Below are 12,367 nucleotides of genomic sequence, written 5' to 3'. Positions count from 1 at the left end.
TCAGTCGGTTGGACGTCCAACTTCGGCTCAGGTCATGATCTCACAGTTTGTGATTTCGAGCCCTGCATTGGGCTCTATGCTGACAGCTCAGAACCTGGAGCCTGCTTCAGATTTGGTGTCTCCCTCTCTCTCTGCCCCTCTCTCATTCACTCTGTGTCTCTGTCTCTCTCTCTCTCTCTTCCTCAAAAATAAATAAACATTAAAAAATAAGTAAATAAAAAATAAATTCAAAGCCTTACACTAATAACTGCAGCCCACAGATTTTACCTTTTGGCCTGTTATTAGACTTTTGATTTCCTTTTGCATCAACTTTATCAACTTTGTTCTTATGTTGTTGAGATTTTCCATTTGAACCTCAGAAAGCATTTTCTGAATTTCCTAAGATTGTCTTTCACTGTCAATTGTACGGGCTCCATATGTGTCCCCCGTAAGTCCTGAGACTTTTTAGGGGCAAAGAAAAGTTTCTTCAGTTGAAATTAATTTTTATATTTTAGAATTGCTAGAAACTTAGGTGAGATATGAATCTGTTAATCATTTGTTAGAAACCCTATTAAAAATTCATATGTAGAAGCTCCCTTCTTTGTAGTATTTGTTTGCCCACATTTTCCAATTTAATAAATTTACTATTGTTGGTTACTACTTATTAGCTTCTCATCAATTCCAATTACAATAGATTTTGTTTCACTTTGCTAATTACAAAAATATAATTTAAATGTCATCACACCTAATTGGGTCTTAAGTATGTATATAATTTAGTTGCATACATTTCTTTCCAAAATGAACTTCAGACTGTAGTTAATTAGATATTTTGGTGTAAGAGTGAGTGTATTAGTGAAATTGTTACAATGTGATTAATTTAGATCAAACATAGCAATCCTAGTAATCATTGTGTCTTAAGATTAAAGAGCCTGATGTCATTTCAATTTTACTTTTACATATAACTTTGTCTGAAAATAGTGATCCTGTTAGAATCTGACTAGCTTAGAGATGGTTTTGTTTATGAGCTGTAGATCTTCATTCCTAAAATATTGAAACTCAAGGGAAAATATTATCAATTCTCCTGTACCAAGTGTTGTACTTGAAGGATGTAAGACAGACAAAGATATTTCCTATCATGCAATTTATCTATTCTCAAGGGCCATGTGCTAATACTTCTAGCTCTGACCCTCTTAAATGTGTGACTCGATATAGTATTGGCAAGGGACACATTTTTAAAAAGGAAATGTACAGAAAATCAGGAGTATAGTCATTCACAGATGACTCCATGCACAAAAGAGGGAAAATACATGGTAGTACAGTTACTTTTAATGGTGTGATAAAAATACTATATATTACAAATGTATTTTTGACATCTCCCCCCCCCCCCATCCTCAGTTACCATAAATTTATTGGTAAAAATTCTTTTCCAGGATGAAATAATGAATATAATTTTAATGTGTAACCTGCAGAAATCAAATCTCATTCTATACTTAGATATTGCTGTGACATGTCAGAAACTAAATGAGGCACATCTATATCCCCCACGTCTCCTCCATTCCTTGAGGAATTCGGTGTCTCTTCCCCTTACTATTTAGGATACAAACTAAGCAAAATGTGCTACAGTTTGCTTGACATTGAAAATCACATTCAGCTATCTGTGTTGTTTGAAAAGGACCTAGATGGCATCTCCTAGCTCTGTACCTGTTTTCCAGTACATGTATTTCCAAATGGCACACGTCATATCCTAAACCCTGATCAGAGGCTGGCAGCCTTACTGACTAATTCCGTGTTACTGACTATTGTAGTATTCTTACCTGTACTGCATTCTATTTTTTACTAAAGTTTACATACAGATTTTTTCGGGATGATCTTAAGTAAATTAGGTTATTGGAAATTTTTTGCTAAGTAGAATTGCACCTCAAAATTCGTTGGGGTTTGTGTTTCCCCGGGCTATAGCTTGCGGAAGCAGCCTCTCGAACATCCCAGGCGGCTGAAAATATGCTAACCATGTTCTGGATGGATAGACAAATCACTTTAGAAACAAATTCTTCTTTACTGCATATATTCAGGTTTTAAAAGTCATGGCAAAAATAAGAGTTCTTATTAGAAATTTGTTTCATTGGAAACATATCAGAAACGCATTTAGTCTGTAAACACAGTCTGTTGAGTACTTCAGCTGCATCGCCCTAAAGGGAGAGTTGTTCCACTTAATCTGCCCTAGTTATGCTTCTGTTAGTAATCTGAGAGGAAATGGGAATCATGCATCATCCATGTGCTTCCCTCAAAATCGCCAAGCCGGAAAGAAGTGAAAAATGTGTTTCCTAGACATTGATACAAGAAAATATTAAGAAGTAGAAGAAACAAAATGAAGTCAAAGGGATAAACATCAGAAGCCTGCTTAAACAGCCCTGGCCCCGTATAATTGCTTTTCTGTCAGCAAGATTATTAACAATTTTAGACATCTGAAAATTAAATTAACAGCCTGAAAATATTTTACAGAATGAGATAGAGCATGATACATGAAACATAATGACCCCACTGAAATTCAGCCAAGCCAGTGCAGCTACTCATTTAGACAGAGGAGACAACTAGTTAATCATCACCGAGCAAATTAGACAGAGCAAATTAGTTTGCTACATTCCACAGTGTTAGCTACCAAAAAGAGTATATGCCACTAATTAGAATGAAAGGGCTCTAAGCATATTATTATCTATATAGAAAGAGAGAGCAAAACCACGGTTTGAATTACTTCTATCAAAGCTTGAAACCTAGGTTACGTACGTAGAAATTACATGTGCAAGAGTCTGCATGTGTGTATGTTCACCCACGTATTGAAGAGGCGGCAGCTTTAGCGTTCTCCTGCATCTTGACCTAATGAAGTGTAAAAAATTTTTCCCAAGGTTAATTGGAATTCTTTGGGAATATACACACACGCACACGCACACACACACACACACACACAGTTAAAACATAAAAACATTTCTAAAAGCTGCTGTCCCTTTAATTGAACACTGAAGTAGCCATTTGTATTACACAATATTCAAGTACTTTTTTCTTTTAAAAAGTGTATTGCCATTGCATGTGAAGTAAATATTTGGACTTAGTTTATCACTGGAGATTAATCTGAAATCATATTTTGTAGCCTTAATTAGCATTCATTTGCTTAATTGTCATTCTCAGCCCCATCATTTCCATTTTTCACTAACTTGAACAATGCTATCTTCTGCTGTTTGCACTTTAATTTAAATTTCTATTAAGGTTTATGAACAGTAATAAGGTCCTATTTGAATATTCATTAGCTTCTGAATTGTGAGCTATGAAAAGGTGCTTTCTTTTACCTTAATGAAACTGGCACAGCATGGGACTGATCGGTTGTGACATTTGATTTGAGGCATCCAGTGAATTTTCTCATTGTTTATTGACATGTCTTGTCCAAACAGCTCCCTCACAAGTGAGCGGAGTGATGAAGGAAAGGGTGCTGCAGCGGAGTGTGGAACTTTCCTGGCAGGAGCCCGAGCATCCCAATGGAGTCATCACAGAATATGAAATCAAGTATTACGAGAAAGTAAGTGCTAAGAGCAGCTGAAATGTGCAGCCAATGTGTCTCGTGTCGTCCTACTGCAGTGTAGACTAAACTTGGTCATTATGCCAACTGTTTGGAGCTATTTTGAAAGTCGGAGTGAATTTTAGCCATTTTTAATGACCATCTTCCTGCATCTAGGGTTCATCATTATAATGACGATTTCTGTGTATTAAGTACCTGTGTTACACAAAGGAAAATATTCCACTGGCAGTATATTTGTTCAATTTTTGATACATAATTAACTGCAGGATGTTTCAGTACCACAGAAACCACACAGCCCAATGCATTTTTTTTTTCAAAAAACAGTTCTTTTAGGATCTCTAGGCCCTTAATGATTTCTTATGTCTATGGATTTCTTAAGTACATGGTTTCAGTGATAATGATGGTGGCCTCAAGTAATTTAGTAATTTGAAAACATACAAATATTTTCTGTAATAAATAATGTAGTTTCTCTAAACTGCAGAAGCAAATGATGATATTCCACTCCCTTTAATTCCTCCTGGAATTTATTCCACATATGTTATACTAATCATATCAACCACTTCTTCGCACTCCCTTCTCCATGAAAAATAGGATGGCTGAAACCCAAGCACTGCCCTTTAATCTCTCCAAAATGGCTGAATTTTAGTAGAGATCTAACTGAGTGGTACGAGTGGATTTATTTCTGACCCATTCGAAGGGGGCTGGGCACCCTTTTCACAAATTATTACCTAGGCTCCACCTCATAGAAAGACCTGGTTCAAGGTTTGAAGCACAGAAACTATTATTATTACTAATATTACTATTAGTAATTAATAATTGTTAATATTAGCAATTATTAGTAATATCAATATATTATTAATACAGTGTTACTTATTGACTTAAATAAGTTAGCTAAAATGCCATAGTACGCATAACCTTTTTAACCATTTAGACAGAATTCCAAAATAGGATCCTAAAGGCTTTGGAAAAACTTGGAGGCTGAATTGACTTTATTGAATAATTTAAATGCATACAGTGCATTGGCAATAGATATATTTTTTCCCTTTGGAGAAAATATAGCTTAAGATTAGTTTCAATGTTCAGATTAAGTTTACAGTATTTTTGCTTATTATTTTCATTATGCATTCATGACTTCCATGGCCAAACTGACATTTTAAGTACCTTATTTTTGTACCAGGGAATACATTTTTTACCCCATCAAATGTGTTTCTGAGGGAATCATTGTTCTTAACGTTCGTTTTGTTATATCTGTTTTCCGGTAAACACTAACAGTTGTATACTCTTCTGAAATTTCATCAGATTTCAAAAGCAGTGAAGTACATTTTAAAAATATGTTAGGTGGTAAATGAAAGTAAACTTTCTTACAATGTGACAAAATATTTTGCAAATCCTTGCTTGGGAGTAAATTTGTTCAAATAGTTTCTCTTCTATTTTTCATGACAAAAACGGACTGTATCTACGTTTGCTGAACTTACATATTAGACAATTATTACAACAGAATAATAGTATTGCATTGTAACGTATGTAAGCATGTGATCTCTATATGTCATTATGTCATCTAATATCGGTTATGCCTAGTTCTTCTATTTGAGATAAATATATATTTATAATACCAACAGTCATTTTTATAAATGATTATAATGAAGACAGTCACAAATCGGCCTCACTGAATATAGTGTACATTTATTTATACTTTTGCAAATATCAGTGTAAAGGCAAATCAAACAACCAGACTGACATTTTCAGATTTCAATGAATAGTTTTATTGTAAACAACTATTTATTATAGAACAAATGAGAAACTCTCTAAAATTGTATATTTTGATGGCTAGTTTTTATAGCTTTTTAAATAAAAAGCCCATTAGAGTCATATCAATTAAGCTTTAATTTTTTTTCATTTGATGAAAGTTTTGATGGAGTTTTTTATATTCTTGAATTTTTATACTTCTTTCATTCTTAACTTATCATATATAATATGTAAAGACATTTTTAAACTCTGCAAGCCTCAGTTTTCATATCTGGAAAATGAGGAACTTGAACTGAGAGATGTTTAAAATATTATCAAACCATAAATTTTATAATACTTTAACTTTTATACTGATAGTCTTAATTTAAAATATTCCATTAAGTACTATTTTGTAAAAGTTTTATTCGGTGAGAAATGTAGTTTTTAATGAAAGCAATTGATATGTCAGTATGGTGGTGGTATGCATTAAATTTCTTGAGTTAATAGCTTTCTTCATTTTTCACACATGGCCTTTTGCTTGCTAAATAACATTCAGGAAAAATATTAAAAGAACTACATTATGAAGGGAAGACCTCTACTAACCCATAGATTTTATAAGTGTACCCAGGTTTTGGTCAATAGGACTTTTGATTATATTTATGGCTAAATAGTTCTTGCCACTGTGCCCTCTACCAACAAAGCAAAAGCTCAAAAACATATAAATGGTCTAACAAAATTATTTCTCTTTGAAACTTATAGAACAAAGGCATGTGTTCACATTTACATTTTATATTATCTCAGAAACAACTCAATGTTACAATATTCCACAGGGCACAATGTAGCCTTTATAAAAACAATGCAGTAAATTGAAATAAATTGCAAGAATTGCCTGTCAAATTGCCTGGTTGCAATTACAATTAAATATTCCCTGAATATATTGTTTCTAGGATCAAAGGGAACGGACCTATTCGACAGTAAAAACCAAGTCCACTTCAGCTTCCATTAATAACCTGAAGCCAGGAACAGTGTATGTTTTCCAGATTCGGGCTTTTACTGCTGCTGGTTATGGAAATTACAGCCCCAGACTTGATGTTGCTACACTAGAGGAAGCTACAGGTAAAATGTTTGAAGGTAATTACCACCTTTGGTTTGGATTCTTACTCTCTATACCTCTGTCATATTTTTTCCAATATTGAGGGTGATGATTTGGTTCAAGATTATTTTTATATTTAAAGGTGAATATATGTGCATAAATATGCCCTTTGTAAAGGTTAGACAGAATAACGATTGAAAATTCAATGTTTTGTTTCTCAGTGTTAGAATTTTGTAGTTTATATTAGTCTCTTTAATACATACTGGGTTTATTTGGAAAAGATGACATTAGAAATAGAAACAGCACTTGTTCAATTGGGTATTGACACAAGCTGTTTTTGTAGAATCCAAAGCAGTATTATTCTGGTTGTGTCAGTCAAAGGTGCTCCTTCACAGAAACCCCCAAATGAAGCCAGGATATACACAGGATGGGACAGAGAAAGATGCATCTATAAAAATCCGTGTTAATTTAAGCTCCTTGCCTGTTAGCAATGATTTCAAAAATTGCAGTTGAGAAAGAAGATCTTAGAAACTGTATTTATTGTTATTTTTATCATCTCTTTTCATCTCTTATAAATACTTCAAGCATACTAAAGAGTACATTCAAAGTATATGCAAAATATTAATAATTGAAATGAATATCTCTGTATCAACCACTGATCTTAAAAACACAACATCACCAGTATCTTGAATTATCATTTTTTTGCTTTATAATTCAGCAGAAGATAACAAAAATGCATGTGTCTATAGTGTATCACAAATAGGCAGATGTATGTTGGAATGCATGTCCAGAGTGCAAGTTCAGAACAGCTCGACTACTGCTCTGGTTGTTTCTCACTTAGCTGAGATCTTGGGGTGTGTTTCTGTCTTTTGGAGTTCTTGATTTCTCCTGATGTTACTGTTCAGGCACAGGGTTCCCCCAACTGTTACCTTCTCATCTCCTTGCCCGTGTAGTGTTCCCACAAGGATCTCTCTCTCTATTTTTTAAATGTCTACTTATTTATTTTGAGAGAGAGACAGAGAGAATACACGTGCACTTGTAGGAGGGCCAGAGAGAGAGGGAAAGAATCCCAAACAGGCTCCGCACTGTCAGCACAGAGCCCAACACAGGGCACGAATCAACCGTGAGGTCATGACCTGAGCCAAAATCAAGAGTCAGATGCTTGACTGGATGAGCTGCCCAGGTGCCCCTCTCACAATATTCTAAACAACGATGAGCTAAAAAACATTATGTGATTTTTCTCTCCTCAATTTCTAATAAAAAGTTTTTAAGTAAATTAAATCAGTACAATTTCGATCAATTATTTTGACTTCAGGAAAATATTTTTATACAGCTTTTAAAAGGCAAATTGACAGATATTCTTTGATTAATGAATGTTTGTTAGATTTGCTAACGGTATTCTTTTTCCAAAATATTTTGTTATATTTTTAAATTAACCAGTAACTCTCAGAACCTCAAATAATGAAACATACATTATAATAAATTTGAAATACAAATCATTTATATAGAATTATAGATACAAAAGTATCAGTTGGGAAAATGTCACATAATTTTGTGTGACAAGCTTAATGCCATTATTCTTTATTACCTTTTTAAAATGGAGTATCTAAGATTAAAAATGAGAATATCTAAATTCAATGGCCACAAAACCTCAAAGCATTTTAAGATTTCAACATTTAAACATATAAGTGGTCTTGTACTAAATGTTCTAGTAGTTTTCAACTTAGACTGATTTCATGATATTACTTTGTAATTTCTAATATAATAAAACACTATTTATGAATAGTTTAATCTTAAATTAGAAATATTAATTTGTTATCTCACATCCACCTAATCATTCTTTATCAGTTAAACCTCTCGTTTTGAAAGCTCAAAATGAATACGTGCATTGTGCTGACTTCATAATAGGAAAATCTTGGGACAAACTATTTTATATTGAGTGCTGAGATTCATAGATATTATTTTCATTATTTAAAAAATGAAGTAAATAAGATGAAGTAGTAGAACCTGAATGATCATATAAAATGAATGTTAAAACTGGATTTTTGTGTTTGAAAGAATTTGCAATTTTTATCATCAGAATATTTTCTCCCACTAGAATGCAAAGTTGATGAAAGAGTTATCCATATCTCTTTTCCTTACTATTGTCTTGCCAGTGTCTATTATTAGTGCTTGACACATAGAAGGCACTCAGCAAATAAGCAAGGAATGAATACCTTGTGGTCACCAGCATAGAACAGATTATCACTATCCGTCAGTGCTCGTAGACACATTCCTGGTTTCTCATCTTAGTTCTTCCATGGCCAGTTGTGAGACTTTGCATGAGCACCTTCCCAGACCCTAATTCTGGGATAGTAGCACCTAACTCATAGGGTTTTATGAATATTACCCAAGTTAATGTACACAGAGTACACACAGAAAGTCTCAAGTCAGTTTTTATTTATTTAGCACAGCCATTCTCCAGCTTTTGTTCTATAAAAAAACATATTGAAGGGTGCATGGATGGCTCAGATGGGTAAGCATCCAACTCGATCTTGGCTCAGGTCTTGATCTCAGGTTCGTGAGTTCAAGCCGTGCGTTGGGCTCCCTCCACTCTGGGCATGAAGCCTACTTAAAAAAAAAAAAAAATACACACACACACACACACACACACACACACACACAGATATATTGAGGATCTCCAAAGACATTTTGATTATTTGGATTATATCTATCGATATTCACCATTAGAAATTAAAACAGAAATTTTTAATAAAACACACAAACACACATTTCATTAGCCATCAGAGTAATGTTTTTGTCACATGTCATGTAACTTCTGGAAAACTCAGCTGTGCACCGGTGAGCACGTGAGAGTGAAAAAGGCAAATAACATCGTATCATATAAAATAGTTTTGACCCTGCAGATCAAACTCTTGAGGCACTCTTAGGTGTACAGACCATCCTTTGAGAACTGCTGATTTGGCACAAGGTGCTGAGGTATGAATTAGGGATGCACAGAGACATATGACACAGTAATGCTCTGTTTAAAGTTTAGTGAAAGAGAGAAACTTATATACAAATTCTGCCATACAGTTCAGCACTGGTGGAATGCATGGCCCAATCCTATCAGAGTGCTAGGAAACAGTGATTCACTATGCTTGGAAGGAGGGCAAAAGAGATGCCGTCAAAGAGGTCACTGGAGCAGTGTTTGGATAGAGAAATTAAAGAGATTATTCTATTGCATATATATCCTAAAATCCCTGTCTATTCAGAGTCAATACTGATGTTTTTACAATTTTGAAACCATGGTGTGGTGATTGTGACACTTACAAATTACTTTAAAATTTTATTACCCATGAAATAGATGAAAATATTAACCATAAATGTTGACTGTGGAAAGATTAAAGTGTCACCCTGACTATCTAGAAAAACGTATAAATATTCACAAATTCTAATCATCATTCAGTTTTCTCATTGGAGTTTTCTTTCTGAAGCTAAGGCAGAGCTGAGCCTAAGACAAGCAAAGAATTAGACTCAGGGGCACATGGATTGGATGGAAACAATTTCTACACATACGTGTATAATTTTTTCCTCCCTCATGAACAGAACTACTATATATATATATATATATATATAGAGAGAGAGAGAGAGAGAGAGAGAGAAGAGAGAAAGATAAAATTGTTTTTTTTAGACCCAAATGAAAAAAAAAAAAAACTTCAAATCTTTTCTTTGTTGAATAATAATAGGCTGCAATTCAGAAATCAAAGTCTAAAAGTTGTTTTCTTTTTCTTCTTCCTCCCGCCCCCACTTTGTTTAATTCCCTCAGGGAGTAAATCAGCAGGTGCTGAGTTAGGAAGTCTGTATACACCTTTGTTCGGAAACCATTACACCAGAGCTACCTCGCTGTTTTTCAATCTAAGATCTATGTATAGTTAGCATAGGTATACAAAATTAAGAAATGAGTTGTCAAAAGGAAAGTATAGATAAAACAGAGAAAAGCCAATCAGAAAAAACTTTACGCAGCCTATTGTGGCAAAACCTACTCTGCCTACGTATGATTTACCACTCTGGAGACTCAGTCCCTTGCCACCACCAAGAAAGAGGAGTATTTTCCATCCTACCTCATATTAAAGATTGCAGCTGTTGACTGTTTCAGCAATAAGCAAACTATATTATCCTGACATTATATGTTAAATGGCATTTTGCAACTGGATCATTCATTGGAATATACATTTTGTTGTTTTTGTATTCATTTGTTTGTTTTATCAAGTCTGTAATAGTATTAGAAATATAATACTCTGGGGAAAATATGACAATTACGAATTCTCGTATAAGTAAAACTTTACTAATTTGGAAAAATGGAAGTGAGAAGGCCTTGTGACTTGAAGAATCGGAATCAGGCTGTTTTGAAGGACATGGAAACACACACTGTTCCCAGAGACTCTCAGAAAGGTCCGGCTGGGCTTGCCTTAAGAGGCATACAAGAATCACAGCATTGCACAGGAGGTTTTTGCAATTAGATAATACTAAACCGTTTTTTAAAGTACCCGTGCAGTGTTTGCTCTTTCATAAATAGCCTACCTCCTCTGTAATCTTAAATTCTCAAATGTGTATATTGCATACTTTGTCAAATTAGAACAAATGATTCTGCTCATCTTTTTCCTAAATTATGATAGATTATAAATCCGTGATGATTTACTATGATTCCATGATGATTTTTATTTTATATTGATGATATGAGAGACAAAGCGCTTTTCTGCTTTGGAAAATGCAGAGTATATGTTCTGTTTCCTTTTTACATATCAGAAAAAGACACACAGAGATCAAATACTTTGCTGGGGAAAAAATGGAGATTTAATACAACTGTACATCAAAGATCTCTCTCTGTTGAGTTATAACTAAGTTTTCAACAACTAAGCAGGGGATAGCCATTGAATAAGGCATTTTGTGGGTGTCTTTTATAACTGAGGAATATAAAACAGATGAAAGTTTGTCCTTACCATGCCCTTAAAATGCAAAAAATAAACATTTATTTAAATCTATATCATTACAATGTAATGCATTTATTTAAGATTAGAGGTAAATTAAATAGCATAGATACCTCTTATTCATAAGATTTTGTTTACCCTCTCAAGTTCTTACATGGTATTGAGTGTTTCTGAGCCTCTTTTTCTCCGTTTACAGCAACAGCGGTCTCCAGTGAACAGAATCCTGTTATTATCATTGCTGTGGTTGCGGTGGCAGGGACCATCATTCTGGTGTTCATGGTCTTTGGCTTCATCATTGGGAGAAGGTAGAACACAGATTTGTTCTAATCTGTAACACAGAATGTATTGATTTTTTAGAATTATGTCAGCCTATTACTTACTATTTAGTGTATTAGAATGTTAGATACTAAATGCAAACATTCTTTGGGATGAGATACTAAAGGTTAATAAATTTCCATTCTCCCAAGGTCAAATACAGTGTGAGCTTAATCATTCATTGCCTTTAGTTTAAGAGCAATGAGTACTGTAAGTGCTATTGGGTGTATTTTTATTGGTTACATTCAGCTAGGTTTTCATTATAAATACAGTAGATACCTAGGGAGAAATTCACTCTTTTAGTTAATGGTTTGTGGAAACCATTTAAAATCTGCTGTTGTCGTTGTTTTTCAGAAGAAAGTACAATTATTCACTCATTGATAAATCTAAATTTGTGAAGTATGTTCCTTCTACATTGTCTCACACCAAGACTTTATATTCTGTATGTTTTTAATCATATTAGTTACTATATTATTATTAATGAGTTCATAACTATGGGCAAGAAGTTTCTGCATGTTGTTTATTGCTCTAACTAGCAAGTAGTTAAAGAATTAAGGTATATTGTACTGAATTTTAAATATATAAAGTAAGATCATTGTTTGAGATCATCACAAATTTGATGTTTTTTCCTAGGCACTGTGGTTATAGCAAAGCTGACCAAGAAGGGGATGAAGAACTTTACTTTCATTGTAAGTGTTTGGCTTTTTTTTTATTATTTGT

General features: G+C 33.8%; 1 protein-coding gene across 2 annotated transcripts in view; it reads left to right on the top strand.

Annotated features, from left to right (window-relative positions):
• EPHA7 (EPH receptor A7) overlaps positions 1-12,367 on the top strand; it is a 170,298-nt gene that overhangs the window by 135,439 nt on the left and 22,492 nt on the right. For both annotated transcript variants that reach the window (XM_049654009.1, XM_049654010.1), the window contains exons 6-9: positions 3,420-3,544; positions 6,217-6,400; positions 11,529-11,637; positions 12,281-12,336. In XM_049654009.1, coding sequence (XP_049509966.1) covers positions 3,420-3,544; positions 6,217-6,400; positions 11,529-11,637; positions 12,281-12,336 — 474 coding nt within the window. The remainder of the gene's footprint in view (positions 1-3,419; positions 3,545-6,216; positions 6,401-11,528; positions 11,638-12,280; positions 12,337-12,367) is intronic.

Source organism: Panthera uncia, assembly GCF_023721935.1.
Source record: "Panthera uncia isolate 11264 chromosome B2 unlocalized genomic scaffold, Puncia_PCG_1.0 HiC_scaffold_24, whole genome shotgun sequence".
Taxonomy (NCBI): Eukaryota; Metazoa; Chordata; class Mammalia; order Carnivora; family Felidae; genus Panthera; species Panthera uncia.
Note: the sequence above shows the minus strand (reverse complement) of the source record. Positions and strands in the feature narration are given on the sequence as shown.